At 51.2% G+C, this 23718-nt stretch overlaps 3 protein-coding genes and 2 long non-coding RNA genes across 19 annotated transcripts in view; 2 read left to right on the top strand and 3 right to left on the bottom strand.

Annotated features, from left to right (window-relative positions):
* Positions 1–133: 133 nt before the first annotated feature.
* Positions 134–14653, top strand: CRYZL1 (crystallin zeta like 1). 5 transcript variants are annotated; one of them, XM_051791248.1, is made up of 14 exons: positions 134–264; positions 615–684; positions 1366–1437; positions 2470–2547; positions 3016–3088; positions 3501–3545; positions 4743–4811; positions 5970–6103; positions 6946–7057; positions 10764–10895; positions 11864–11985; positions 12209–12314; positions 13435–13480; positions 13872–14653. In XM_051791248.1, exons 3-14 carry the CDS (start codon positions 1372–1374, stop codon positions 13969–13971), a joined length of 1083 nt encoding a protein of 360 aa, XP_051647208.1. In that variant the 5' UTR covers positions 134–264; positions 615–684; positions 1366–1371; the 3' UTR covers positions 13972–14653. The 5 variants fall into 5 exon arrangements, with proteins under 5 accessions (XP_051647208.1, XP_051647206.1, XP_051647211.1 ...); XM_051791246.1 differs by having other exon boundaries at positions 615–723; positions 13872–14652; XM_051791251.1 differs by having other exon boundaries at positions 615–723; positions 10764–10862; positions 13872–14649.
* Positions 12321–13427, bottom strand: LOC127472714 (uncharacterized). Its single transcript, XR_007905124.1, has 2 exons — positions 12989–13427; positions 12321–12393 (listed from the first exon to the last, which is right to left on the bottom strand). It is a non-coding gene; the product is annotated as an uncharacterized LOC127472714 (long non-coding RNA).
* A 612-nt stretch (positions 14654–15265) lies between the features above and the next one.
* On the top strand, positions 15266–20637 carry DONSON (DNA replication fork stabilization factor DONSON). 3 transcript variants are annotated; one of them, XM_051791217.1, is made up of 10 exons: positions 15266–16002; positions 16128–16208; positions 16483–16686; positions 16769–16947; positions 17340–17518; positions 17613–17733; positions 17853–17954; positions 18332–18530; positions 19452–19643; positions 20289–20637. In XM_051791217.1, exons 1-10 carry the CDS (start codon positions 15385–15387, stop codon positions 20430–20432), a joined length of 2019 nt encoding a protein of 672 aa, XP_051647177.1. In that variant the 5' UTR covers positions 15266–15384; the 3' UTR covers positions 20433–20637. The 3 variants fall into 3 exon arrangements, with proteins under 3 accessions (XP_051647177.1, XP_051647178.1, XP_051647179.1); XM_051791219.1 differs by having other exon boundaries at positions 15429–15733; XM_051791218.1 differs by lacking the exon at positions 18332–18530 and having other exon boundaries at positions 17853–17979.
* Positions 19683–20272, bottom strand: LOC127472711 (uncharacterized). The gene is made up of 3 exons (XR_007905121.1): positions 20118–20272; positions 19786–19896; positions 19683–19741 (listed from the first exon to the last, which is right to left on the bottom strand). It is a non-coding gene; the product is annotated as an uncharacterized LOC127472711 (long non-coding RNA).
* A 1379-nt stretch (positions 20638–22016) lies between the features above and the next one.
* The window catches only part of SON (SON DNA and RNA binding protein), a 37685-nt gene continuing 35983 nt past the window's right edge, over positions 22017–23718 (bottom strand). For 8 of the 9 annotated variants that reach the window (XM_051791160.1, XM_051791159.1, XM_051791162.1 and 5 more), the window contains one exon: positions 22017–23529. In XM_051791160.1, coding sequence (XP_051647120.1) covers positions 23371–23529 — 159 coding nt within the window. In that variant the 3' untranslated portion in view covers positions 22017–23370. The remainder of the gene's footprint in view (positions 23530–23718) is intronic. The other variant, XR_007905097.1, reaches the window with a different exon arrangement.

The following is a 23718-nucleotide window of genomic DNA, read 5'->3' as shown; positions in this document are numbered from 1 at the left end:
CAGTCAGAGAGCCGGAGAGCGGCATGGCCCCGCCCCCTGCGGTCGATCAAGGCTCTGACAGGCGCTCTGCCCGCCCCAAAAGAGTGACGGGCAGGTCGCGCCGCCAATCAGAGCCGGGAAAACCACAGGGCCTCGCCTCCTCCGGCCAATCACGGCTCTGCCAAGCTGAGGGAGCCAGCGCTCGGGGAGCGGAGGGAGCGCCCAGGACCTTCCTCGCCGGCTCCGGACGGCGCCTTTATTTTGCACACGGCAGTAACTCCTGAGGTAATTCCATGTCTCCTCCCTCTCCACGGCGCTGCCCCTCAGGCCGCGCAGGGCGGCACCGCCGGGCGGCTCCCGCCTCCTCCCTTGGGATGAGCGACAGCCGATCTGGCCAATCGCGACAAGGCGTTCTTGCCGAGCGGCGGCCACCGCAGCCAATCGGAATCGCCCGCGGGGCCGCCGGGGGCCGTGATTGGGTGGGGGGCGGTGCCTGGATCGGAGGCGGAAGTGACGGCTTGTCATGGCAACCGCGGGTGCGTTGCGGTTCTCGGGGTCCCGCAGCCCTGAGAGGCTGCCCGGGGACTTTGTCCTTGTGAGCTCGAGTTTGCTGTGGTTTCTTTCCTTTCCAAAAGGTTCCTGTGCGCTGAGCACGCCGTACGCCGGGCTGGCACAGAAGCCCAGGAGCCGGAGCTGTGGTTTGTGGTGCGGTGACACGGAAGGGTCCCCGCGTTCCTGCTCGGGGTGTGTTGGCTTTTGCACCGCCCGCGTCTGATTTGGATGGCAAAGAGACCATCGACTGCCGGGGGGCACCCAGCGGGAATTCTTGTGTGCCACTGACTGCCTTTAGACCTGAAGGAGCCTCCAAGAGAGCTAGAGAGGGGCTGCAGGGACAGCACGAGGAGGAATGGCTTCCCACTGAAAGAGGGGAAATTTAGATGGAGTACTGAGAAAGAATTCTTCCCTGTGAGGGTGGGGAGGCCCTGGCACAGGTTGCCCAGAGAAGCTGTGGCTGCCCCTGGATCCCTGGAAGTGTCCAAGGCCAGGCTGGAGCACCCTGGGCTGGTGGAAGGTGTCCCTGCCCATGGCAGGGGGTGGCACTGGATGGGCTCTAAGGTCCCTTCCAACCCAAATAATTCCATGATTCTGGGATTCTCAGCCCTGAGGATTTGCTGTGTTATTTAACAAAACCTGTTGCAGGTGACAGCACATGTTGCCTCATCTGTTGATATGGTTTAAAACTTCTGAATGGCAAAGACTCAAATTGCCTGCAAACAGTTGCTGTTTTTCTTTTGGAATGATTTGTTTAGTTTAATAAGGCTTTAATGACCTGTTTGCTCTCTGGACATTCAGACATCACAGTTTGGTCTCTGTGTGTTTGTTCAGGTCACTATGAAGGCCTTGTTTGGGCAGCAGAATTCACCTGGAGAGGAAATGACTTTTGTGTTCCAGGAAAGAGTGAGTTCCCATCACAACAGCTCCATTAATCAGGCAGGGGGAGGAGGGAGTTTGGCTGAATGCCACCAGGGAATTGAAGCACTTCAGTCTCCTCTAGGCTTGAAAAAGAACTGGTAGAATCCCTGCACACCCAGACAGGGGACTGAAGGCAGGAGAGGTGTTATTTTATCGTCAGGCAGCACTTGCCAAGTGCTGGATTTCTCTGCAATTTTCTTGTCCAAGCTTTGAAAACAAGCTCTGCAGGCCTGAAAAACTCACCCTGTGTCCACATCTCCTGGTTGGGTTTTCTGGTCACTGGAAAAGTAGAAACAGAGCTTGAGGAAATGATCAGGTTTGGAGTGTTGGCTGCTGGTGTTTCCTGTCCTCCTGGGAGTTCTTGGCTCTCAGTGGAGACTGGGATCACAATTCCAGCACACACCCACCATGGAAGAACAGGACTGTGCTCCAGTGCCTGGGGCAGCTCTTCAGGAGCTCTCTGGAGCCACAGAATTCAACGTGGCTCATTGAAGACTTTAAAGGAGCAGCACTGAACTCCTTCAGATCATTTCTGGTATCAATCCCAAACCCAAAAGGTGAAACAGGAAGGGGAGGCCTCATTAGCTGAACACTTTTGCAAGGGAGGAAGGCACCACTTGTGGGACTGTTTCTTTGGCACCATTTGGACTGTTGGAATATTGACCTCAGTGAGTTTGTCAGGATTTGAGTCTCAGAGAAGGGGGAAAAAACCCAACAGAAAAATAATGTCAGCATCTGCACAGGTTTTGTGAGGTCTGGTGACCAGTTTGCAGTAATAGTAGGAATATAATAGTGGTAATAATGGTAATATCATAGTGAGAATTACAGTAATAGAACAGTAATAATAATAGTGAAACACATGTACTCAAAATGGGGAGGTAAATCCCTTTTCAATGAGGAAACATTCTTGTTCTGCTTGCAGAACAGCCTGAGCAGGGGCTGTGGGAAAGTCTGGAGAGGCTCCTGGGAGCACATTCCTGCTCACTGTGCAATGTAACATCTGTAAATCTGTCCTAGGAAAACCTTCCTCCCCCCGGAGACCACGAGGTGAAGGTGCAAGTGAGGGCCTGTGCCCTGAGCTGGGTGGACACAAAGGTATTTCCCGGGGGTTTGATGAAGGCTGGGGGTGTTTGTGGTCTCCAGAGCCTTGGCTGGGGACTGGCCCAGTCCCATCTCTGCCATCTGAGGCTGTGCAGAGGGACAGCATTGCTGGGGGGCTCCTGCATGGCTTAAATCAAAAGCACCTGTGACTGGGGTGCTCGTTCATGGGGACAGGTCAGCTGTCCTGCAGGAAACCCCTCTTATCTTCCCCTGCACTCCCCAGTCCCACGTTGTCTTGCCTGGTAATAACCCTGTGTTTTTATTTTTTAAATGCTTCTGAATTTAAATACAGAAAATCAGTGCCAAGGTTTAACGTGAATTGAGGAAAGTGTGTCCCTTTTTCCCTGGATAACATTCTGGGAATGGCCCAGCCTCCTTCCTGGGATGATCAAACACTGTAAGATGATGTAAATATGCACATTTAGAGCCTCAGTAAGTGTTGTAACCCCTGTTTTAATTTAGCTTCTGTCAGAAATTAAGCTGAAGAAGGAACTCGTGCCTGTGGGACGAGAGATTTCTGGAGTGGTGCTGGAGGGTGAGTCAGTGGCATTGTCTGGGGAGGGGGAGCAGGAATTAGGAGCAGGAATTGGATCTGGCCATCCAGAACACGTAAATCCTGTTTGTACAGGACACCTTTATGGCAGGAAGTTCTCTCACAGTGCATCTGCTGCCCTGGGGATCCACCTGTGGGTGCAGTCCCAGCCTGGCTCCCTCAGACTCCCCCCTGTGTCCCTGCATGGGACTGTGTGTGGATGAGGTGCCAAAGTTTAGGGAATTCAACGTTTGGGTTGAATTTGGGTGGGGTGTGTGTAATTAATAAATTATTTATTTTCCCTAGCAGCGTGTATTTGTAGTTTTTTGAGCTAGTGAGAAGCAGAGCTTTCAAGTGCACGTTCCATTTCACTATAAACATTTCTCTTCTCTCCTTTCCCCCCTCTCCTGGTGAGTTGGGAGCAAGGTGACCTTTTTCCAGCCGGAGGATGAAGTGGTGGGTAAGTCAATGCCTGTTGGCCTCATCAACTGACACAACCAGAAACCTTCTTACAACGAATGGCTGAGGTGATAAGAATTGTAAAAGCTACATCTGACATGTGTTTTCAAAGATTCAGCTGGTGTCACGTGAACCAACTCTTGCAAATGAGAATTCTGTTCTAGAAGTTTCTCCTAGGGTTTGAAATACGATACTGTGTTAACCACCAAAATGTGAATGGTGCTTCAGGAGAGAGGAGATGTCTCTTAGGGACATTCTTTCAGACCTGTTCATGTTTTGTGTGCTAAATTAAAGGATTAGAGGGTGGCTGAAGTTCTGAAGGTAGGACAGAGTGGACAGCAAGAATGTGTGTTTGGAGATTGTGGCCCTTCCTGCCTCATTCCCTCATTGCACAGGAACTGCTGTTGGCAGCTCCCATAGACTGATAATTCCATGGATAAACCCTGGAGAGAGCTGCAGGTGTGGACAGTTACTGTAAGGTGGCCGTTTTTACTGGGAATTAGGAAAGACTGGAAGTAGCAGCCAAATTTGCTGAGGATTTAAGGTCTCAATGGAGTGTAAGGTTTGGGGAAGAAGAGAATGGTTTTCCTGGGGTGGAGGGAACATTTATTGAGGAGGTTGATTGGATGTCAGAACCTCCTGTTCAGGAACCTCCTGTGGCCAGAGGAGGGAAAAGCTCTGCCATGACCAGGATGGGGATCTTTTTATTTCTGCCTACTCTGGGTGTGCTCTCTCTGCCTTCCCTGAGTGCCTTGTTTGCCCTTCAGTTCTCTGCTCTATTCCAGCTTCTTAACACACTCACACATTCCTGTGTGTTCTTCCTCTGCTTCCTTCTGTCCCTTCTGTGCTGCCTTTGCAGCCCACGAGTGCAGGGATGGGGCTGGGAGGGGAGAGGGGGCTGGGGGGGCTGCTCTGGGCCTGTTTCCTCCTCTGGGAGCCACATCCTGGAGTGGAGCTGGGAACACTCAGTGTGGAATGGGTTCAGACATCACCTGACAATCCCAAAATGCTGTTTGAAGCCCCTCTGGAACTGCCCTGTGCCCATGGACACCGCAGGGTCCAGGTTTTCTTGCCTGTCACAAACGTGCCCAGAGGTGACTGAACCCACCCCAAGGGGGCCCAGGGGTTTCCTCGGGAGCTGGTTTGGTTAGAACTGATGCTGGTGTGAAATTCAAGGTCTGTGTTCCTTTCCTTTCAGGAATTTTACCTCTGGATTCTGAGGAGTCTGGTCTCTGTGAAGTTATCCTGGTTCACGAGCATTATTTGGGTACATAGATCGTATATTTTGCTAATATTTATATTTACTGTCTCTTTAGACTTTGGGTCAGCTTTTCTAACAGGGAGCTCATTCCCCTGGGCCTCTGGGCACCCTCCTTCCATTCCAACATTCCAACATTCCAGCTGCTCCACCTGGTTACAGAGGTTTGAACTCTCAGTGCTCCCAAGGGCTTTCTCTTTGATGTTTAATGGGTTCATGTTGGGCCCAAATCACACAAATTGACTTTGGGTTTTTTTCCTTTTTCTTTTTTTTCTCCTCTCTAACTTCCCTTTTTTATTGCTTCATTATTGTTACACTTTTTCCTCACCTCATCTGTCACAAAATTTGCTGAGGAGAAATTTGCTTTTCCTCACTTTGACTCAGTCCATGAATATCACAGATTAACAGATGAGATGAAGTGAACAGACTAGAGGCTGGAGAAAGGAATTTTTCAGGGAATGAGGATTAGGGAAAGCCTAGTTTGGAAACATTCTCTTTGATTATTGTGAATTTCCAGTTTTCCCTTTCTGGGCATAGTTTGCTTTAATGAGTAGGGTACTAAATTTGAGAGTGTCTGTGCTTCTCCCAACAGTTTGTTACTGAGCAAACTGCTCTTCTGCTCAAATTTTGTTCTGCCCAGAGAAGCTGTGGCTGCCCCTGGATCCCTGCAAGTGTCCCAGGCCAGGTTGGACAGGGCTTGGAGCAACCTGGGCTGGTGGAAGGTGTCCCTGCCCATGGCAGGGGGTGGGATGGATGATCTTTAAGGTCTCTCCCAACCCAAACCACTCTGGGGCTCTGTGACTGTAAATCAGTTTGTATTGTGTTTCTGTGAGTGTCCATGAATTCCAGCTATGTAGTTAGGAGGTGACCCCTTTAAACTTGGTTATACCAAAATTAAATCCCTGCTTTTATTGGGTAAAAGATGGTAAGATATCTTCTCCTTGGTTTTTTTTTTAAATACATGAGAGGGAAACAAGCCTTGTTGACATTGCCCTGTTTGCAGCTGGAGCCCTCCTGAGCAGCTGGGAAAGGGCAGGGGTTTGCTGGGTGGTTTTGCCGTGTTTTGATTGTTTGTTTGTGTGTTTTCCCCCCAGTGCAGAAGCCGGAGAAGGTTTGCTGGGTGGTTTTGCCATGTTTTGATTGTTGGTTTGTGTGTTCTCCCCCCAGTGCAGAAGCCAGAGAAGGTTTGCTGGGCTGCAGCAGCCGGGACGGTGCGGGATGGACTCCGGGCCTACACAGCCCTGCACTACCTGGCCCAGGCCTCTCCTGGGACAACTGTGCTCGTGCTGGATGGAGCCAGTGTAGGTACCAGCTGGGCAGTGACTGCAGGGACACCCATCCCTTTGCTGGGAATAACTGGCTGAGCACCAGAGCCTCGGGATTTCGGACACCTGCACTTCCCAAGGCTTCTGCCTCACTGCTGGCAGTGAATGGATTCATAGGAAAGGCTTTCCCACATCAGATCCTGAGCCAGGAGTTCCATCCTGCCTGCTGTGTGGGGAGGGTTTTCTGCTGTTGTACAGTGACACAGTTTTACCCTGAGCCCTCAGATATAACTTCAGGAAAGTTATACCTGAAGGTATAACTTCAGACTGGAATGAAGTTCCAGTCTGAAGTTATACCTTATTTATTACTCTTTTCCCACCTCTGCTTTTTAACTTTCCTTGGCTATAAATAATTTGATTTGCATCCCTACAGTCCTCGTTGCTAATGGAGACATGGAGCTTCCTCAGCCAAGGTCCTGTAATGGAAACACAGCTGGGGCTTTTCCTTGGAGCATTTCTTCCTCCAGCAGGTCCCAAAGCTCCGAGTTCCGATTGCAGGGAGGGTGGTTGTGGTAATTAAAGTAGGATCTGAGCTATTCTGCTGAAGAGGAGAACCAGTTAATGACTGAAAGTTTGCTCAGAGCTTCCCAGTCACTGAAAAGACCTTTTTTGGCCTCACGTAGGACAGGAGCAGATCTGTGAATGTTCAGTTCTTGGTTCAGCTGTGTTTTGTTGCAGGAGTAAGTTCCTTTCTGGATACTCCCCTGACTTCTCCTGAATGGCCTTTGTGATCTCATTGTTCTTAAAGGGCATCAAATTGTCGCTGTAGGTGAATTAATTAATGAATTAATGAACGAATCTGCTTTTCCCCCCTGCAGCCGTTCGGCACCGTCGCGGTTCAGCTGGCCCAGCACAGAGGGGCCAAAGTCATCTGCACTGCCCACAGCCTGGAGGACAAGCAGTTCCTGGAGAGGCTCAGGCCTCCCGTGGGTAAGTTTGATCCTTGAGTTTATCCTAAAGGATGTCTCAAAATAGTTTTTTTCTGTCTGGCCTAGAGACTTATTTCAGTAGCTGAAAACGGAAACGAAAAGTGGTAAATAGTCTAATTAAATAGTTCTCAAGTTACTTCTGTACTCCATAGGTGTTTAATTTCTGGTTTAGGTGTCTCTTTTGGCATTTTTATTCTCCATTTGAATTGTGTTGACTGTCAGGGCTTTCCAGTAGTGCTCGAGTGCTGTTTTAGGCACAATGCTCAAGAAGGCTTTTCATTTGACACAGTGGTTGCTGTGAGCAGAAGGAAGGGTTCCTAACTCAGCAGGATCCCAGTGTGGGATCCAGGTCCCTGAGCCAGAGGCCAGGTGTGACCACAGGCCTGACATCCAGTGCTCATCAGCCCCACTTTCCTCCCAGGAGTACCTTCCCAGGCTGGGCTGAGCTCAGTCTCAGGTGCTGTCACACCTGGACCTGGACACTCCAGGTTCTACCTTTTCCTCTTTTCTAAACAAGCTTGGCCTTGCACACAATCCTTGTGTTATTCCCTGACTTCTTCTCTTTGATACCTCAGTTTTGGGGTTTTATTCCCTGATAAGTAATGGTACCACTTGGACTATGGGAAAATACTCCATGTAGGAGCTCCTGGAGTCTTTTCTGATCAAACTTGTCCTTATTTCAATGTTGCATTGTGGAGGAAAGTGGAATATCTCTTTGTTCAGGCAGTTTTAAAGGAAAGGATGGCACTGCCAGGTCTGGTGGGATTGCAGGGCAGTGAACAGATGTTAGAACTGGTGCCTGTTTCCTCCCCAAAATCCAGGGTGCTGCAGTTCAGTCACCGTGTTTAGTTGTCAGTGGATGATTTTTGTTGGCATCCAAGGAAGTGTACAGAAAAGCAGCTGTAAAAAGTGCCTTGTGTAGCCAGTTATCAAATGTGCATCAGCCCAAACATGCAGGGGTTGGGGTGAGATGCCATTACCAGGTGGGTTCAGTCCCTGGGCTCTCCCCCCTCTCTATTGCTAATCCTGCCTTCCCAGGAGAGCTGGAGCAGTGTTCCCATCTCCCTGTGGCTCCCAGTGCCTCCCCAGCCCGGGCACTGGTGCTCTGCAGGTGCACAGGGCACTGCCTTGGGGACACTGTGTGAGCACAGGGCTCAAAGGAGCTGGAGCTGCTCCCCAGACACGGAGTTCCTGCCAAATTCCATCCCCTCCCGGCTCCCGGGAGCACAGACAGCCCAGTGTGCCCTCCACACATCTGCAGGGCTGGGGGGAGTTTCCAGGGAGCTCTTCCAGAGGCTCTGGAGGCTCAGAATGCTGCAGGAAGCAGAGCCTGGTGTTACACAAGAGCATTTCTGCTGCCTGACCTGAATGATCCTCCACAGGGAACTGCAAAGCTTTTTTGTTGGGAATGCAGGACCTGGCAGACTCATTTCTCTGGAGTTTTTATTTATATTTTCATTACCTCTATTTTTTTGCAACTTGCCAAAAAAGCCCTATTTTTCCTTGTTCCAGAAGCCTCTTTTACTGTACTCTAGACATGACAGACATCAGAACTGAAGGATTTTTGGGAATGCTGGTGATGTGCAGAGGTTTGGTACACCAGGGTCAAAGACAAAACACCTAAATCTTCCCTTTGCAACATTTTATGGGTATATTTTGCTAATGATATGAAAAATTCATGAGCTAAGGAAGGACTTGGCAATTTTATTCTCCCAGCCCTGCCAGCACATTCCAGTCTGACTCTGGCAGAGCTGCTTTTTGCAGCAGTTTTGAGTTCAGTTGAAGTTCAGCAGTTTTAAGTTTTAATGTTAATATCAAATAAAGGCTCTGAGTAACCCAAGCTCTAAGTGGCTCCTCGTGTCCGTGGGTGGAAATTTTTCAGTTTTGTGCTCGTTCAGTGGGTTTTTTGGGAGTTTTTTAGCAAGAGTCTCTCAGTTTTCAGTGAGCAGCAGTTTGTGTTGGGCATAACAAGCTGCTCCATGGAATGGTTGGGAGGGGGGAATTATAGCTGCAACTTCAAATAAAGAAATAGAACTTGGGTACAGCTTTAAAGAGAGAAACAGTTTGAGTGTGAAAGCAAAAAGCCTCAGGGTTTGTGTTTGGGTTTTTGGGGTTTGTTTTTAATAAATCTGATCCCAGTTCCTGAAGTAGAAGTTCCTGGTAATGTTTAAGGATTTGTATTTAGACCAACAGGATGGGGCTTTTTATGTCTTCAGTAATCTCTGCAGTAAATATAATAATAGGAGGAAGGAGGGGACTGTAACTAATTTTGACATTTTAATGCCCCGTGTTTGAGACTCGAGACAGAATATTCCATTAATAATGTGATGAGTTCCTTTTGGAAACACAAGAAAAAAAAAGAATATATACATACACAGATATTTCTTCTGTTCCCTGGGATACCCCATTCTTTTTTTTTTTTTAGTTTGATTTGTGTGATGATTTTTTTTTTCTGTAACACCAACACTGAGCTTTCAGGGGAGGCCTTTCTGGCTCCCCTGAGCACAGTCAATAAAGCCCCAGCACATCCTTTGGGTGACAGCTTTTAAACTTGGCAGCTGAACTTCCTGGGGGAGAGCAAACCCTGGGAGAAGCCGGGAAATCCTGGGACTTCTGCTTCTCCCAGAGGTGATGGAAGAGAGAAAATGCAGTTTTGCCAGTGAGAATAACGTGACTTTGGAAGTTGTGCAGGTCACAGAAGGAGGAACTGAACTGATTTTCAAATGCTTTGTGAGAAGTGCATGATTTACAGAGGATTAAAAAAAATTATATTAGTTTATTCTCAGCCTTTGCCACAGTGGAGTGAAATTTTTCCAGCATTATTTAGGAAGGAACTTGACCAGGATTCTGATAAGTGGAGTTTGAACCACTGTGCTGAGTTAAGGAACAAAACTAAGCAGAAATCAGAAAACAGTCAAACTGGTGAAGCTCTGGCCTTTCTTTGTCATAGTCAGGCTTTGGGTCCACAAAATCAGAATTGTTCTCACAAAGTGAAAGTATTTGCAGAGGTTTTATACCTTGTCAAATTGCCATGATAAGAACAACCTTTTAAGAAACTGAGAAGGATATTATGGGGTTTTGTTTGCACATGGGGACCGTGACTACCATTAATTAATTAATTAGTATGCCATCTTTATTACACTATGACCACATGTTCTCCTTAATTAATGACCTGGAGAGTCATTTCCAGGTTAAAACCATCAGGCAGCCATGGGATGTAAGGTCACCCCTGCTGTGAGATCAGTTCTGTAGGGTAAGGGAAGCTGTGCTGGGAGAGCTCACCCAAAGCTTTGCTGCTGTGGTTGTTCCAGAGGTAATGGGAAATAAAAAGCCTCCTTATCTTTTGGCCACTCTTTGGCTTCAGTAACACAGCTGGGCACTCCAGGACTTGGTAGTTTTGAAGGGCCAAGAAGAATAGCAAAGAATGAACTTAGAACTTAGAGAAGGATTTCTGATTCCTAGAGCACCACGTGTTGTCCTTTTGGGCCCAACAGATTTGTGAGTCTCACTTCTGCATTCCTGGTTTTGGTGTGGATTTTGCACTGGGTTGTAAAAGGGAAGAGAACGATGGGCAGGGGTTTTGACTTTTTTTCTGACTCAGCTGCAGCCTGGTTTGTGATACTTGGAGAGCCCAGAAGGCTCCTTTTGTACTGGGAATGTAAACTGTGCATTTTCCCTGGAGTTACCCCTGTGTCCTCCTCTTCCAGCCCGGGTGATCGACGTGGCCCACGGCAAGATAGACGTGGCTGAGAGCTGCCTGGAGGAGACAGGAGGGCTGGGAGTGCACATTGTGCTGGATGCTGGAGGTATTGGAATGCACATTGTGCTGGATGCTGGAGGTATTGGAATGCACATTGTGCTGGATGCTGGAGGTATTCCCTGGGGAGGGCTGGGAGTGCACATTGTGCTGGATGCTGGAGGTATTCCCTGTGGGAAGGCTGGGAATGGACATTGTGCTGGATGCTGGAGGTATTGGAGTGGACATTGTGCTGGATGCTGGAGGTATTCCCTGGGGGAGGGCTGGGAGTGCACATTGTGCTGGATGCTGGAGGTATTCCTTGGGGGAAGGCTGAGAATGGACACTGTGCTGGATGCTGGAGGTATTCCCTGGGGGAGGGCTGGGAATGGACACTGTGCTGGATGCTGGAGGTATTCCCTGTGGGAGTTGCTGGGAGTGGACACTGTGCTGGATGCTGGAGGTATTGGAGTGGACACTGTGCTGGATGCTGGAGGTATTCCCAGTGGGAAAGCTGCTCCTCACACCACCACTGCCTTGGGCTTTCCAGCATTATTGGCAAGGAATGTGGCTGGAAGCTGCACCACTTCATAGGCTTTTATTCTTTAGCTAGTTTATTCCATAGCCCTCCTTGTGTCACCCTCTAGTGGAAGCTGCTGAATTCAGCTGAAATCTTCCTCTGTTTGAAAGTGAAAATAAAAACAAATGTGTTCAAAGCATAGGGCTGTGACATCACTGTTTCTGCTGCCTCGTTTTAATACAAAAATTGCCCAAAATTGCCAGCACTGGCAACCTGTTCTCTGAACCAACTCAAATGGTTGGAAACTCTGAAGTTACTATTCAGTCATATAAGATATGATTCTGAATAAAGTATTTAAAATATAAAGTGTATAAAGCATACAAAATATTCAGAGTACAAATAAAAAAGGAAATTCAGAGTTTTCAACTATTTTCAGCTGAAATAACTGAAGAACTTCTTGGAGTTCCACTGAAATGTGTGGAAATAGATTTATACTGGATTTTCTAAATTCTCCTTTGCTGAGCTCAAATGAATTTATTCTTCCTCCCCAGTGAAATTATATAGTGCTGAAGATGAATCAGCTTCAAAATCCCAGCTGCTGCCTCACAAGCACGACATCATCACTCTGCTCGGGGTTGGGGGACACTGGATAACAACAGAAAAAAACCTTCAGGTAAAGATACCTGTGGCAGCAAGTAGCTTGTACACAGAATATGTATATATATATACAGAAAACTATGGCTTAAACCTGTAAATATTACCAGTTTCCTCAGTTTTAAGGATGGGCAAGGGGTGATTTTTTTCTCTGTTTTAACCATCTGTATAAATAACCACTCAACCTTTATTTTTTTAGGGGAAAAAGTAACTAAATAACATTTCTCTTCCGTTTGCTTAAGCTGGATCCTCCAGACAGCCATTCCTTGTTCCTTAAAGGAGCCACGGTGTCCTTCCTGAACGATGAGATCTGGAACTTGTCCAATGTGCAGCAAGGGAAGTATCTCTATATCCTTTTTGGGGGGCACTTGGAATTCTGGCCTTGAAAATGTCTGTACAAGCTCTGCTGCAATAGAAAACACCTTTTCTGGGACAAAAAAAAGGCAATATTTTGGTTCAAATTTGAAGCAGTTAGTTGAAGATTTAATTCTCTACGTTTTTGATATTATGCAAGTGAAACTCTGGAATGATTTGTGTTGTTCTTTTGGGCATTGGATGCATCATCTGTAAACTTCATGCAGTCAAGGTCACTGCAGAAGTGCAAATATTTTGGCTTCTTACCATTCCCTTCTTTGCAATGTACATAAAATGTACTTATTTGTTAATGTTCCCAGAATGCATGGAGGGAAGACATGGGTGTGGGAAAAGGAATGATGGGAAAAGGAATGCCTTCTAAATTTGGGCTGGAGCAGCTGGACTGAGCTCCCTGAGCATCACATTTCCAGTCCTGGAAGGTTTGTGTGGGTTTGGATTTAAGGACCTGTGTACCTTGTGAAATTCTGGAGCACCTGGCATTAGTGTCTGAAGAAATCACAAGCTGATGGCTTTTTAAAGGACTTGAGTTTCAAATAACAACCAGATTGCTCTTAACATGAAGGATGAACCTTATTGTTTGAGTTTCCTGCAAAGCCTAAATACAGCCCCATCTGTTGTGCTGTCCTGGGTGTTACTCATCAACTCACAGATGGCAGCTCTGCTCCAAGAATTCCCAGGCTCTCCTATGTTCCCAGTTGTATTTTGATTTATTTTGGGTGCCTGTATGAATAGTCAGGGCAGTTATCTGGTCCCAAAGTCTGTCCTCTTCATCCTGCACAGAAAATGCCATTGATTAGTTGATTAATAATTGATTAATGTTGTACTAGTGCAGGCTGCACTTGTATTTCATATTGAATATTTTTATATTGAAAGAATTGAAATATTCCATATTTCATTTCTTCATCCTATTGTGGGAAAAGTCTCTCATATAGAAACAAGTGGAAAAATCTGATCTAAAGATTGGAATTGAGATTCATTTTCCTTTTGCCTGGATCCTGCTGGGCTTGTATCAGTCCAGGGCTATGGCCAGCAAACGTGATTATTCAGAGGTTTCTCTCCAGCTCTGTTGTTCCTTGACAGTCCTCTTGGATACCCATCCTAGAAGATATCATGGAGAAATTATCAAGTGGCGTTTTCAGGTGAGAGATCTCAGGGGGTTTGTGGGTTTTTTTACTTCAGCATTAGAAGCAGAAAACTCTTGCCAGCTCTAACACTCCTGAGAAGAGCTTCAGGAGAGAGGAACACTCCCACAATGAGGTGGGATCCCTTCCCTCGAAGCAGGATAACTATTGCTGTTGAGCAAAACCCTCACCACCACCCCTTTTTCCCCCCCTCTAAGGATATACTTTTATTAAATTCTGTTTCCTGTTTGCTTTTAGGGCTTTTCCCTCCTCCTGTGCACTCCAGCAAAGCTATAAAACTTTTATTTTGTTTAAGGAGTGAGGTTTGCCCAGTGAAAGTAAAGTCTGTCCTGTGACATCCCTGTTGATCTGAGTGTGCTCAGCAGACACTTTTACTCTTTCCCTTTAGGCCTCAGCTGGATGAACCAATCCCACTGTACGAGGCCAAAGTTTCTATGGAAATTGTTCAGAAGAATCAAGCCAGAAAAAGACAAGTCATCCAGTTCTGACAGGCAATCTCCTGATTTCTGAGCCTGTGGGAGACAAAGAAACGTAATATATTTGTGGAGTGAATCAGTGTACACTTTCAGACAGTTCTATAACCAGAATTCAAACATCCTTTTATCTCAGCACAAGTGGTCTCGAAGCTCCTGCGACTTCAGGGTTTTTTTTAATCCACATGAGCAGAATGTTCCCATCAGCAACTTCCAAAGAAGCAGCCTTGACTTACAGATCTTGTCTGCCCTGCCCCAGTTACAAACATCAGTCACATCTACAGGCAAACCCAGCTGCTGTTGGGTTTCAACCATAAGAAATTAAAGGGGGAAAAAAAATCATCCAGAACCACAATTTATCTGTCTTCTGTCACTCACTGGATTTGGAGAAGGTTCCTGATAAATGATGCATGGGAAGTGTATGAAAACAGGAGGAAACCTGATTGTACTGCTCATGTGATGGAATGCAGCCCCGAAAAGAAGTGATGCTGTCATGCACGTGTGTACACACGTGTCTAAAGCGTGTGAACACTCCCTTAGTGCCACAGTTATTCTGAAACCTTGTACCCAACTGTTGATTTTTATCTGATGTTGCTCATTTGAGCCTAAGTGTTTGCAAGATAAAGCAGACCACAGGAAACAAGAAATTAAAAAATTAAAAAAAAAAAAAACAAAAAACTGACAAGACTGCCAAAGAAAGATATTTTTTTTTCTTTTATTAAATCTTTTGCCAGTAGATATGTTGATCCTAAGTACCTCTTTATGCCTCTTGAACCACACCTATTTACAATCATTTATTTTTATCATTTATTGTGCATTTTGAACCCCAGGTGCAACAGACTAGTGCAATCAGAACTAGTTTCTATTGCAAATAGACTTAAGAACTAGAGGGTTTTACCCCAAAGAGACTAAACCCCGTGTGTTTAGTGGCATCTCTCACCCAGCTGGTCCCGGTATCCCCACAGGTGATTTTTGCCCTGTGGCAAATTTCATACACCCGACCAGCAACTTAAATTAATCAGCAGTAATTTATTATTTATTTATTTTTATCATGTATTATGCCTTTTGAACCCCATGTACCGCAGACTGCTGTGACCAAAACTAGATCTCGAGCCCAAAGAGACTAGTTTATCTGGGATAAAAACCCCTGGGGTTTTAGTGTATTTGGGATAAAAGACTAAACCCTGTGTGTTTAGTCTCACATATCACACAGCTGGGACCAGGCCGCAGCGTCTCCACAGGTGCTTTTCGCGCTGGTGCAGCCGTGTGGTGACTTTGACACACCGGCCCACAGCACTTGGGGCTGGTTTCCGACCGGAGCTGCACTGCTGTTCCTGAGCAGCAGTTTATTGCCCCTTTCTTAGTCCGTGCCCGGCCGAAGGGCGCTGGCGGGAGCCGCTCTGCCCCGCGAGCCCTGAGGGCGCAGCGATGGCGGCGCCGCTCCCTCAGCGCCGCCCCGGGGCGGAGCGGGCGGCCTTTGGCGCCGGGCCGGGCCCGCGGGTGCTGCGGGCTGCGCTCGGCCATGGCCGCCCCCGCCGAGCCCGGGGACCCGCCCGGCTTCCAGAGGCCGCCGGCGATGCTGCGGCTGAAGCGCAAACGCCGGCAGAGGAGCGAACCCGCCGCTGCCGCCGCCGCCCCGGCCCCGCGGGGCCCCTCCGCGCCCGCCCGCCGCAACCCCTTCTGCAGCCTGAACAACAACAACGCGCCTCAGCGGGCGGCGGCCCCTCAGCCCCCGGCCCCGGCGGGCGGGGATCCATCGGCAGCGCCCTTCTGGCAGGTGGGACCGAGCCCCGGCACCGGGGGCTCTCCGCGTGGCGCCGGAGAGGCGAGGGGAGACGCGGGGAGGGGACTCGGCGCCCTCGCCCTTCAGCGCCGTCGCCATCAGCCCTCGCCCTCAGTCCTCTCTCCCTCAGCACCCTCGGCCTCAGCCCGCGCCCTCAGCCCCGAGCACCCTTTAAAGCCAGCCCGGGACTCGGCCCGGCCTCATACAAGTCAGTGCTGGACTCTTGCTCGGCACCGTGTGGGGATCTCCTGCTCGCCCCAGGGGTGGGTGTTTGCAGCCTGGCCGTGCTTGGGATCAGCCGTGAAATGTCACTGCCGGGGCGTTTTTTAAGATGATCGGCCCGGTGCTTCCTTTGCTCCCTTGGGCCTTACGCTGCTGTTTCGTTCAGTTTTTAGAGCCTGCCTGTGAAGAGAAGCCCCCCGGGAGAGCAGAGCCCGCGGGAGGAGCCGACATCCTCACCCTGACCGAGGTAGGAAACAACACACAGTGCTGGGAAGGTTTTAGCTGTTTTCTCTTTTTTTTTGAATCGTTTGTCCTTTGATCTGTTCCGCTTTATAATTGCTGGAAAGACTCCTGTGGGTGAAAACCATCTTGTGTGGTTTTATAAGCAACAAAATGGGTTATTTCTATTAGAATCTGGTACTGACTGAAATAATCAGCTGAGTCTAAAGTGTGCCTTTGGTTTCACTTGTGAACAGGTTTAATTTTCTGTGACTGAACTGATGCTGTTTCTGTTTGGACAGGACCTTCATTCACCTACTGCTGTACCCAAAGTTCCCTCCTCACCAAGACAGGACTTCCCTGCAGACTGGAGCATTAAAACACGGATTCTATTTATGTCTTCCCAACCTTTCACCTGGACAGAACATCTAAAAGCACAAGAGGAAGCTCAGGGACTTGCTCAGCACTGTAGAGCTACAGAAACCACCTTGCCCCAGAGTGTGCAGGTGAGAGCTGGGAGGGTGGCTGGAGCTCCAGCTTTGTGTCTGGCAGCTTTCCCGTCCTCCTCAAACCCTCTTGGATCTCCAGGAACCCCAGCTGTCCACGGAGCTGCGCTGTGCCTTCCAGCAGAGCCTCGTGTACTGGCTCCACCCTTCGCTGCCGTGGCTGCCGCTGTTCCCTCGGATTGGGGCAGACAGGAAAATAGCTGGAAAGGCTTGTCCTTGGGCACAGGATGAGGCCTTGCAGCAAGTGCTCAGGAGTGACTGGTGAGTGGAACCAAATTATTCGTGTATTTGGTAAGATTAAGACAATGGGATTTTAATTAATCACAGGATGGTTTGGGATGGGAGGAATTTTAAGGATCTTCTCGTTCCACCCCCTGCCATGGGCAGGGACACCTTCCACCAGCCCAGGCTGCTCCAAGGCCTGTCCAGCCTGGCCTTGGACACTTCCAGGGATCCAGGGGCAGCCACAGGGGCAACCCATGCCAGGGCCTCCCCACCCTCCCAGCCAGGAATTCCTTCCCAATATCCCATCTAACCCTGCCCTCTGGCAGTGGGAAGCCATTCCCTGTGTGCTGTCCCTCCATCCCAAGCTCCTGTGCAATGTCGGTAGCCAAGGAATGCCTGCCGTGAGGGCTGTTGCTGCTCGTTCCCAGGTGTGTGAGCTTCTCCTCGCTGTACCGGCTGCTCAAGGCGGGGCTGTGTCCCTATTTCTACGTGTGCTGCCCGCAGTTCACGGTGCTGTTCCGCGCCGCGGGGCTGGGGGGCAGCGCCGTGCCCAGCGCCGCCATCGCCCCCACCACCCGCGGCTTCAGGGAGGCCCTCAGGAGCGAAGGCAAGTGCAGCCGGTCCTGCCGGCACGGGCAGGGCTCACAGAAGGCAGGGGCTGTGCGGCAGAACCGCTCACTGCTCTCTCTCCTCTGCTCCAGGCATAGAGTTCTCCTTACCTTTCGTAGAAGAAAGAGCCAGGAGACAGAAGAACTCCGGGGAGGATTTGGGAACAGAAGTGGCTGACGACCTCAGAGGGGGCAGCAGTGCAGAGGATGCAGAGTAAGTGACAGCCCTGTGCAGTGCTGGAATTCAAGGGCATCTCCAGGCTCCTCCACAAGCTGTTTGGAGAACCCTCCTTGGAGGTGCTGCCCTGCTAACACTGATCCTGTGCTTTCCAGGGAACCAGCTCTGAGCGATGATGATGAGGAAAGTTTCTCTTGGCTAGAGGAGATGGGAGTCCAAGACGAGGTGAAGAAACCAGACACCATTTCTATCCAACTGTATCCTTCCTTTGCACTTCCAGAGGTGCGACACCGGGAAACCCTGCAGCTGTTACAGTGCTGTGGTACAGATTTAAGTTCTCTCAGAGCTTTTGAGAGCTGTTCTCCAAATACAAATCCTCCCGTTCCTGCATGCTGAGAGACTGTGCATGTCTTCTTGAGTTCCTTTACAGGGATTTCTAGGAATCTGAAGCCAGGATTAAGATGCCGCTTAATATTCGAAGAACAAATCAGTGCAGACTTGGTGGGGTTTGGCTTTTGGGCTTGAAGGACTCGATTGGTCAGAGAGGGCAGGGGGGGCTCTGCTGCTCCAGCTCTGCCTTTGCACAGGGGTATTTCCCCCCTGGCCGTGGTTTTCCCGTGACTGCCGTTCCCAGGCGCAAGGAGAAGCAGGAGGTGCAGGTGGACCACAGGCCCGAGTCGCTGGCGCTGGTGAGGGGCTCGGCCACGCTGCCCCTGCTCAACCTGCTCATCAACTGCCGCAGCCTGGTGGCCGTGGCGGGGCCGCAGGCGGGGCTGCCCCCCACGCTGCTGTCCCCCGTGGCCTTCCGGGGGGGCACCATGCACACGCTCAAGGTGAGGGCAGGGGGCAGGGGGGGTTTCCTCACCCCCACCTTGGTGTCCTTTCCCTCAGGCACCACGGAGGGAGTTTGTGGCTGGAGCCCGAGCCAGCCCGGTGTGTGCAGTGCAGCCTGTTCCTAAACCCCCCTGCACCCACACACGGCCCTGTGCTGCACACAGCCCCGGGTGCCCCTCCTGCACCTCAGACAGGCAGGACTGCCCGGGGGGAGAAGGGTGGCTGAAAGGTTCCTCCCGAGCTCTTGTGGGGTCTGAGGCTGTCCCAGCCCTTTGCACCAAGGAGCCCCTGAGCCACAGCTCACCAGCTGTTCCTGTGAGGGGCCATTTGGGCTGGCAGGGACCTTAAGGATCATCCAGTGCCACCCCCTGCCATGGGCAGGGACACCTTCCACCAGCCCAGGGTGCTCCAAGCCCCATCCAGCCTGGCCTTGGACACTTCCAGGGGCAGCCACAGCTTCTCTGGGCAAGCTGTACCAGGGCCTCCCCACTCTCACAGCCAGGAATTTCTGCCCAGTAAGAACGGGATGAGCTGCTTATTCCACCAGAGAAGTTCACCCTGTTCTTTGCACTTCACTTCCTACAATCCCCACTCCAGGTGGTGCATTTTAGGAGTAAAGCCATGGCAGTGCTGGTGCACTGAGCGGGGAGTTGACAATGTTGAGAAGTGTTCCCATTTTCCGTGGCCCCGTGGTGTCGGAGTGGGTGGGAGCTGGCAGGGCCATGCTGAGGGCAGTGCTGATCCCTGCTGTGCCCCCCGATCCCTGCTGTGCCCCCCATCCCTGCTGTGCCCCCCGATCCCTGCTGTGCCCCTGATCCCTGCTGTGCCCTGATCCCTGCTGTGCCCTGATCCCTGCTGTGCCCCTGATCCCTGCTGTGCCCCTGATCCTGCTGTGCCCCTGATCCCTTCTGTGCCCCCAGGCCCGCAGTGCCCGTGCCCGTGTGCCAGGGGGCTCAGAGGACGTGTTCAGCCTGGAGGTGCTGGGGCCCATCCTGCCCCACACCCTGCGGGCGCTCACCCGGCTGCTGGGCCCGGCCCAGCGCGGGGCCTTCCGCGCCCTGCTCAGCACACACCAGCCCAGCGCCGCCTTCAACTGCTGCCCCCAGCCCCAGGTGAGCACAGCCCTGCCTGGAACGGGGCTGGGGGGCAAACGGGGACACCAACACCTTCCCTGGGAACGGGGCTGGGGGGCAAACGGGGACACCAACACCTTCCCTGGGAACAGGGCTGGGGGGCAAACGGGGACACCACCACCTTCCCTGGGAACGGGGCTGGGGGGCAAACGGGGACACCAACACCTTCCCTGGGAACAGGGGCAAACAGGGACACCAACACCTTCCCTGGGAACGGGGCTGGAGTGCAAACCTGGGACACCAACACCCTCCTGGGAACAGGGATGGGGGGCAAACAGGGGACACCAACACCTTCCCTGGGAATGAGGCTGGACAGCAAACCGGGACACCAACACCTTCCCTGGGAACGGGGCTGGAGTGCAAACCTGGGACACCAACACCCTCCTGGGAACAGGGCTGGGGGGCAAACGGGGACACCAACACCTTCCCTGGGAACAGGGCTGGGGGGCAAACCTGGGACACAAACCTCCCCCTGTGCTCACCACTGGCAGCCCCTGTGGCTTGTCATTCCCTCAGAAATGGGATAATGGGAAGAGCAGGAGCTCCCCAGGGGTGTCCAAGGGCACGTTTGGAGGTACAGAAACACCTGTCCCATGTGTGACTCCTTGTTGTGCGTTCCCACAGGAGGCTGTGGGATCCCAGCAGGATCTCCCTGCGTGTGGATTGCCTCCCAAGACCCTGGATGAGCTGAGGCAGTGTCCAACCCTGGGCAAGTCTGCCATCCGCTTCCTGGAGATGAAGGACTATGCCTACACCTGGAAGGCCTAGGAATGCTGGTGCCAGTGCCTGGAGCGGGATGTTCCAGGTGTGCTGTGCTCAGGGGGTGTGGCAGCACCTGGGCAGGTCGGGAGGGACATCCCAGACACCGCCCATGGCATGGAAACACTTGCAAGGACTTTTAACGGAGAGAGAGGCTTTGGGCTTTTCCTTTTGTATTTTAGAAAGTCTTTTTTAAATAAAACTCTTCTTTTTATGGGTGTGGTTTGCAGGCAGGTCTGTGCTCCCCCAGCACAGGCACAGTCTGGTCCAAGTACGGAATTCCTGCTCCAGGCAGGAACTCATAACCAGTTTGGAACTAGAACCCCCCATGGCAGGGGCTTGGAACAAGATGAGGCTTACAGTGCCTTCCAACCCAGACCTTCTGGGATTCTATGGTGGAATTCTTGGCAAAACTCATTCCCAGGCTGCTCCCAGCACCTAGTCAGGAGCTCCACAGAGATGGACGGGGGTCAGGGACCTGCAGCTGGGTCCAGCTAAAAGGTGGATATTCCCCAGAGCTGCTCAGGAGAACTCCCAGTCCCACCCCCTGCCCGGGGTGCCCTTTGTACGAACTACACCTGGATCACAACAAGGGGGAGGAATTAAATGGCTGCAGCACCTGCTCAGGAGGAATTTCCTGCTGGAAAGGGTGGTGAGGCCTTGGCAGGGGCTGCCCAGGGAGGTTTGGAGTGCCCAGCCCTGGAGGTGTCCCAGGAAGGCCTGGCCGTGGCACTCAGTGCTCTAGGCTGGGGGACAAGGTGGGCATGGGGCACAGGGGGGATCCATGGGCTGGGAGGGCTTTTCCAAGAGCAGCCACTGCACCTGAGGCAGGAAAAGCTTCCTCTGCCTCCTGCTGTTCATCCCCAGCACAGGAGGTGTCCTGCCCCAGGAATGCCCAGGGATAGTTACACTGTGGCTTTACAGGGACTGCTGTGACCTGTCATCCTTGGGGTTCACTGACTCCAGCCCAGATCCAGGCCCTCCCTCAGGACACACAGAGGCTCTTGGAGCATTAAATAGAGAGTCTCTCTTCCTGGAGGAGAACAGGGCAGCACAGTCCCCATTTCATTATTTTCTACACTTTTCCATAACAAATCCAGCAATTAATGAACATTGGACAACCCATTGGTGGGGTGTCCTGAGCAGGGCCATGGCTTGGACTGGATGATCCTTCCAGCTCAGGATATTCCATGATTCCATGACTATTCCATCACTATTTTCACCCCTTTGATTGGATTTCTCTGCTGCTGGGAAAGAACTCAGGTCTTTACCTTAACACGGGGAGCAGGGACACCAAAGAAGGAGCAGAACAAGTACAGGAGACTGTACATTCCCAGACTGGATCACATCCCAGTGTGAAGCCGGAGCTGCCACAGGAACAGGACCCTCAGCAGCTCCGAGGCCTCAGCTCTGTCAGAGCCCCAGGTCTGGGCAGGAGCTGCTCCCACCCCGGGATGGATCCTGCACCCAAGGGCTGAGACAGACCCCCCACCCAGCATTCCCAGGCTCCCTCTGGATCTCACACACCTTCCCAGCAGTTCAGCCACAGCCTGGAGAAGCTCCAAACACTCAGGGAGAGACCGAAGGCGAGAAGCCAAAGGGAAAAAAGTTTAATTCAAGACAACAACGTCCATGAAAATGAAGATCAACTGAAGCATTTCCAGAGCGCTTGGACAGACTCGGAGGGGCTCTTTTGTCTGCAAACCAACCCCATTTCTCTGCTGCACACGAGACACCAACCCTTGTCCCCTCAGGGCAAGGACAGACCTTGTTCCTGTCCCCTCAGGGCAAGGACAGACCTTGTTCTGTGACACTGATGGGCTCCAGGCACCAGGAATTCCTCAGGGGAGGCCTGAGTTACTTCCTGCCCCAGACCCAGCTCAGATACAACAGCTCAAAAAAAACTTCTCTGGAATGAGCACCTGAACTGTCCCAGTCCAGAAATCCTGGTACCAGCTGAGAGCTGGCAGGAAGGGTGCAGTGCCCTGTCCAGTTCCAGGGGCACGCAGGCAAAGGACCGATACTTCTTAAATAACAGATAAAGTAACGAGGAGGAAAAGCTTTCTACGTCCTCTCCTGCCCAACTGCCCAAGGCTCTCCCTGGGGGCACAGGATCCTTATGGAAATGTTAAACCCAAAGAGTTATTTTGTAAGAGACCAAAGCAACAAAAATAACCAGACCTGCTCCTCCCACCCCTTGGCGGTTGAGAATCCTTCCAAAGCCACTTCTATACTTCGTGTGGTTCTTCCAGAAGGCATTTTGGCATATTTAAATTCCCGGTTCCTGGCTTGGTATCCACTGGAATTACTGTCTGCTGACCAGGGGTGCAGATTATGAACTTGTGCTGCTTTATTGACCAAGTCGGGTACAACAATTGAAGCGTCATCCTACCCCCTCCCCCCCAGTCCAGTTGTAGATCCGGTAAAGTTCAAAATTCACATGAACCACAAATCCGTACAGTCGGCATCGGGCAGTGAGTTCACTGGTTGGGAACAGCCCCTCTGTCCCGGGGACAGGCAGGAGCCACCTCCGTGTCCCTCTGGAAGCCTCTCGTCGCCTCGTCCGGCTGTCCCGGAGCGCAGGTGGCCACTGGGGCCCCCCGGGGCAGGGCCGGGGGTACAATCCTGTGCTCTCCAGGGACCTCCCAGCGTCAGCGCTCCACAGGGAGAGGAACTGCAGGAGCTTTAGCCGTGGGTTTGGTTACCGATGCCTCCAGAGCCTGTCCTCCGATTTAGTCGTTTAAGAAATAATTACATCACTAATGTAAACAATATAAACATACCAAAAACTAAGTATGATTTAAATACATTTGGATGGTACAAAAGAAAAAAAAACCTGTGGGCGTCTGTACAGTTTTTACAAGGTGGGAACTGCCGACGTATTTACAACCCGAGGGGCGAACACCGAGAGTTGTGCGGCGCAGGAGGCGCGGCCGGCCCGCCCGGCTCAGCGGTGGGAGGCACTCCTGAACATGGTGGTGTTGACCATGCTCTCCTTTGGTACGAGCCCCATCGCCTGCAGCGCCGCCGTGGCCGCCGTGGCCTTCGCGTGCTTCTTGTTAAGGCTGGCAAAGGTGGGCCGGTACTCGTTGCCGTTGACTCTCACCTGGGGACAGCGGAAGGAGGCCTTGGAAAAGCTGCCAGGGCTCCAAGGGAACCCCTCGCCCAGGGCACAGCAATCCAGGGCTGGCAGCACAGCCCCTGCCTGGAATCACAGCCTGGGCTGGGGTGGGAGGGACCTTAAAGCCCATCCACTGCCACCTTCCACCAGCCCAGGTTGCTCCAAGCCCTGGCT

This window comes from Manacus candei, unplaced genomic scaffold (genome assembly GCF_025592945.1).
Source record: "Manacus candei isolate 608988 ecotype Guabito, Panama unplaced genomic scaffold, ASM2559294v1 h1tg000031l, whole genome shotgun sequence".
In the NCBI taxonomy this organism is placed as follows: Eukaryota; Metazoa; Chordata; class Aves; order Passeriformes; family Pipridae; genus Manacus; species Manacus candei.
Note: the sequence above shows the minus strand (reverse complement) of the source record. Positions and strands in the feature narration are given on the sequence as shown.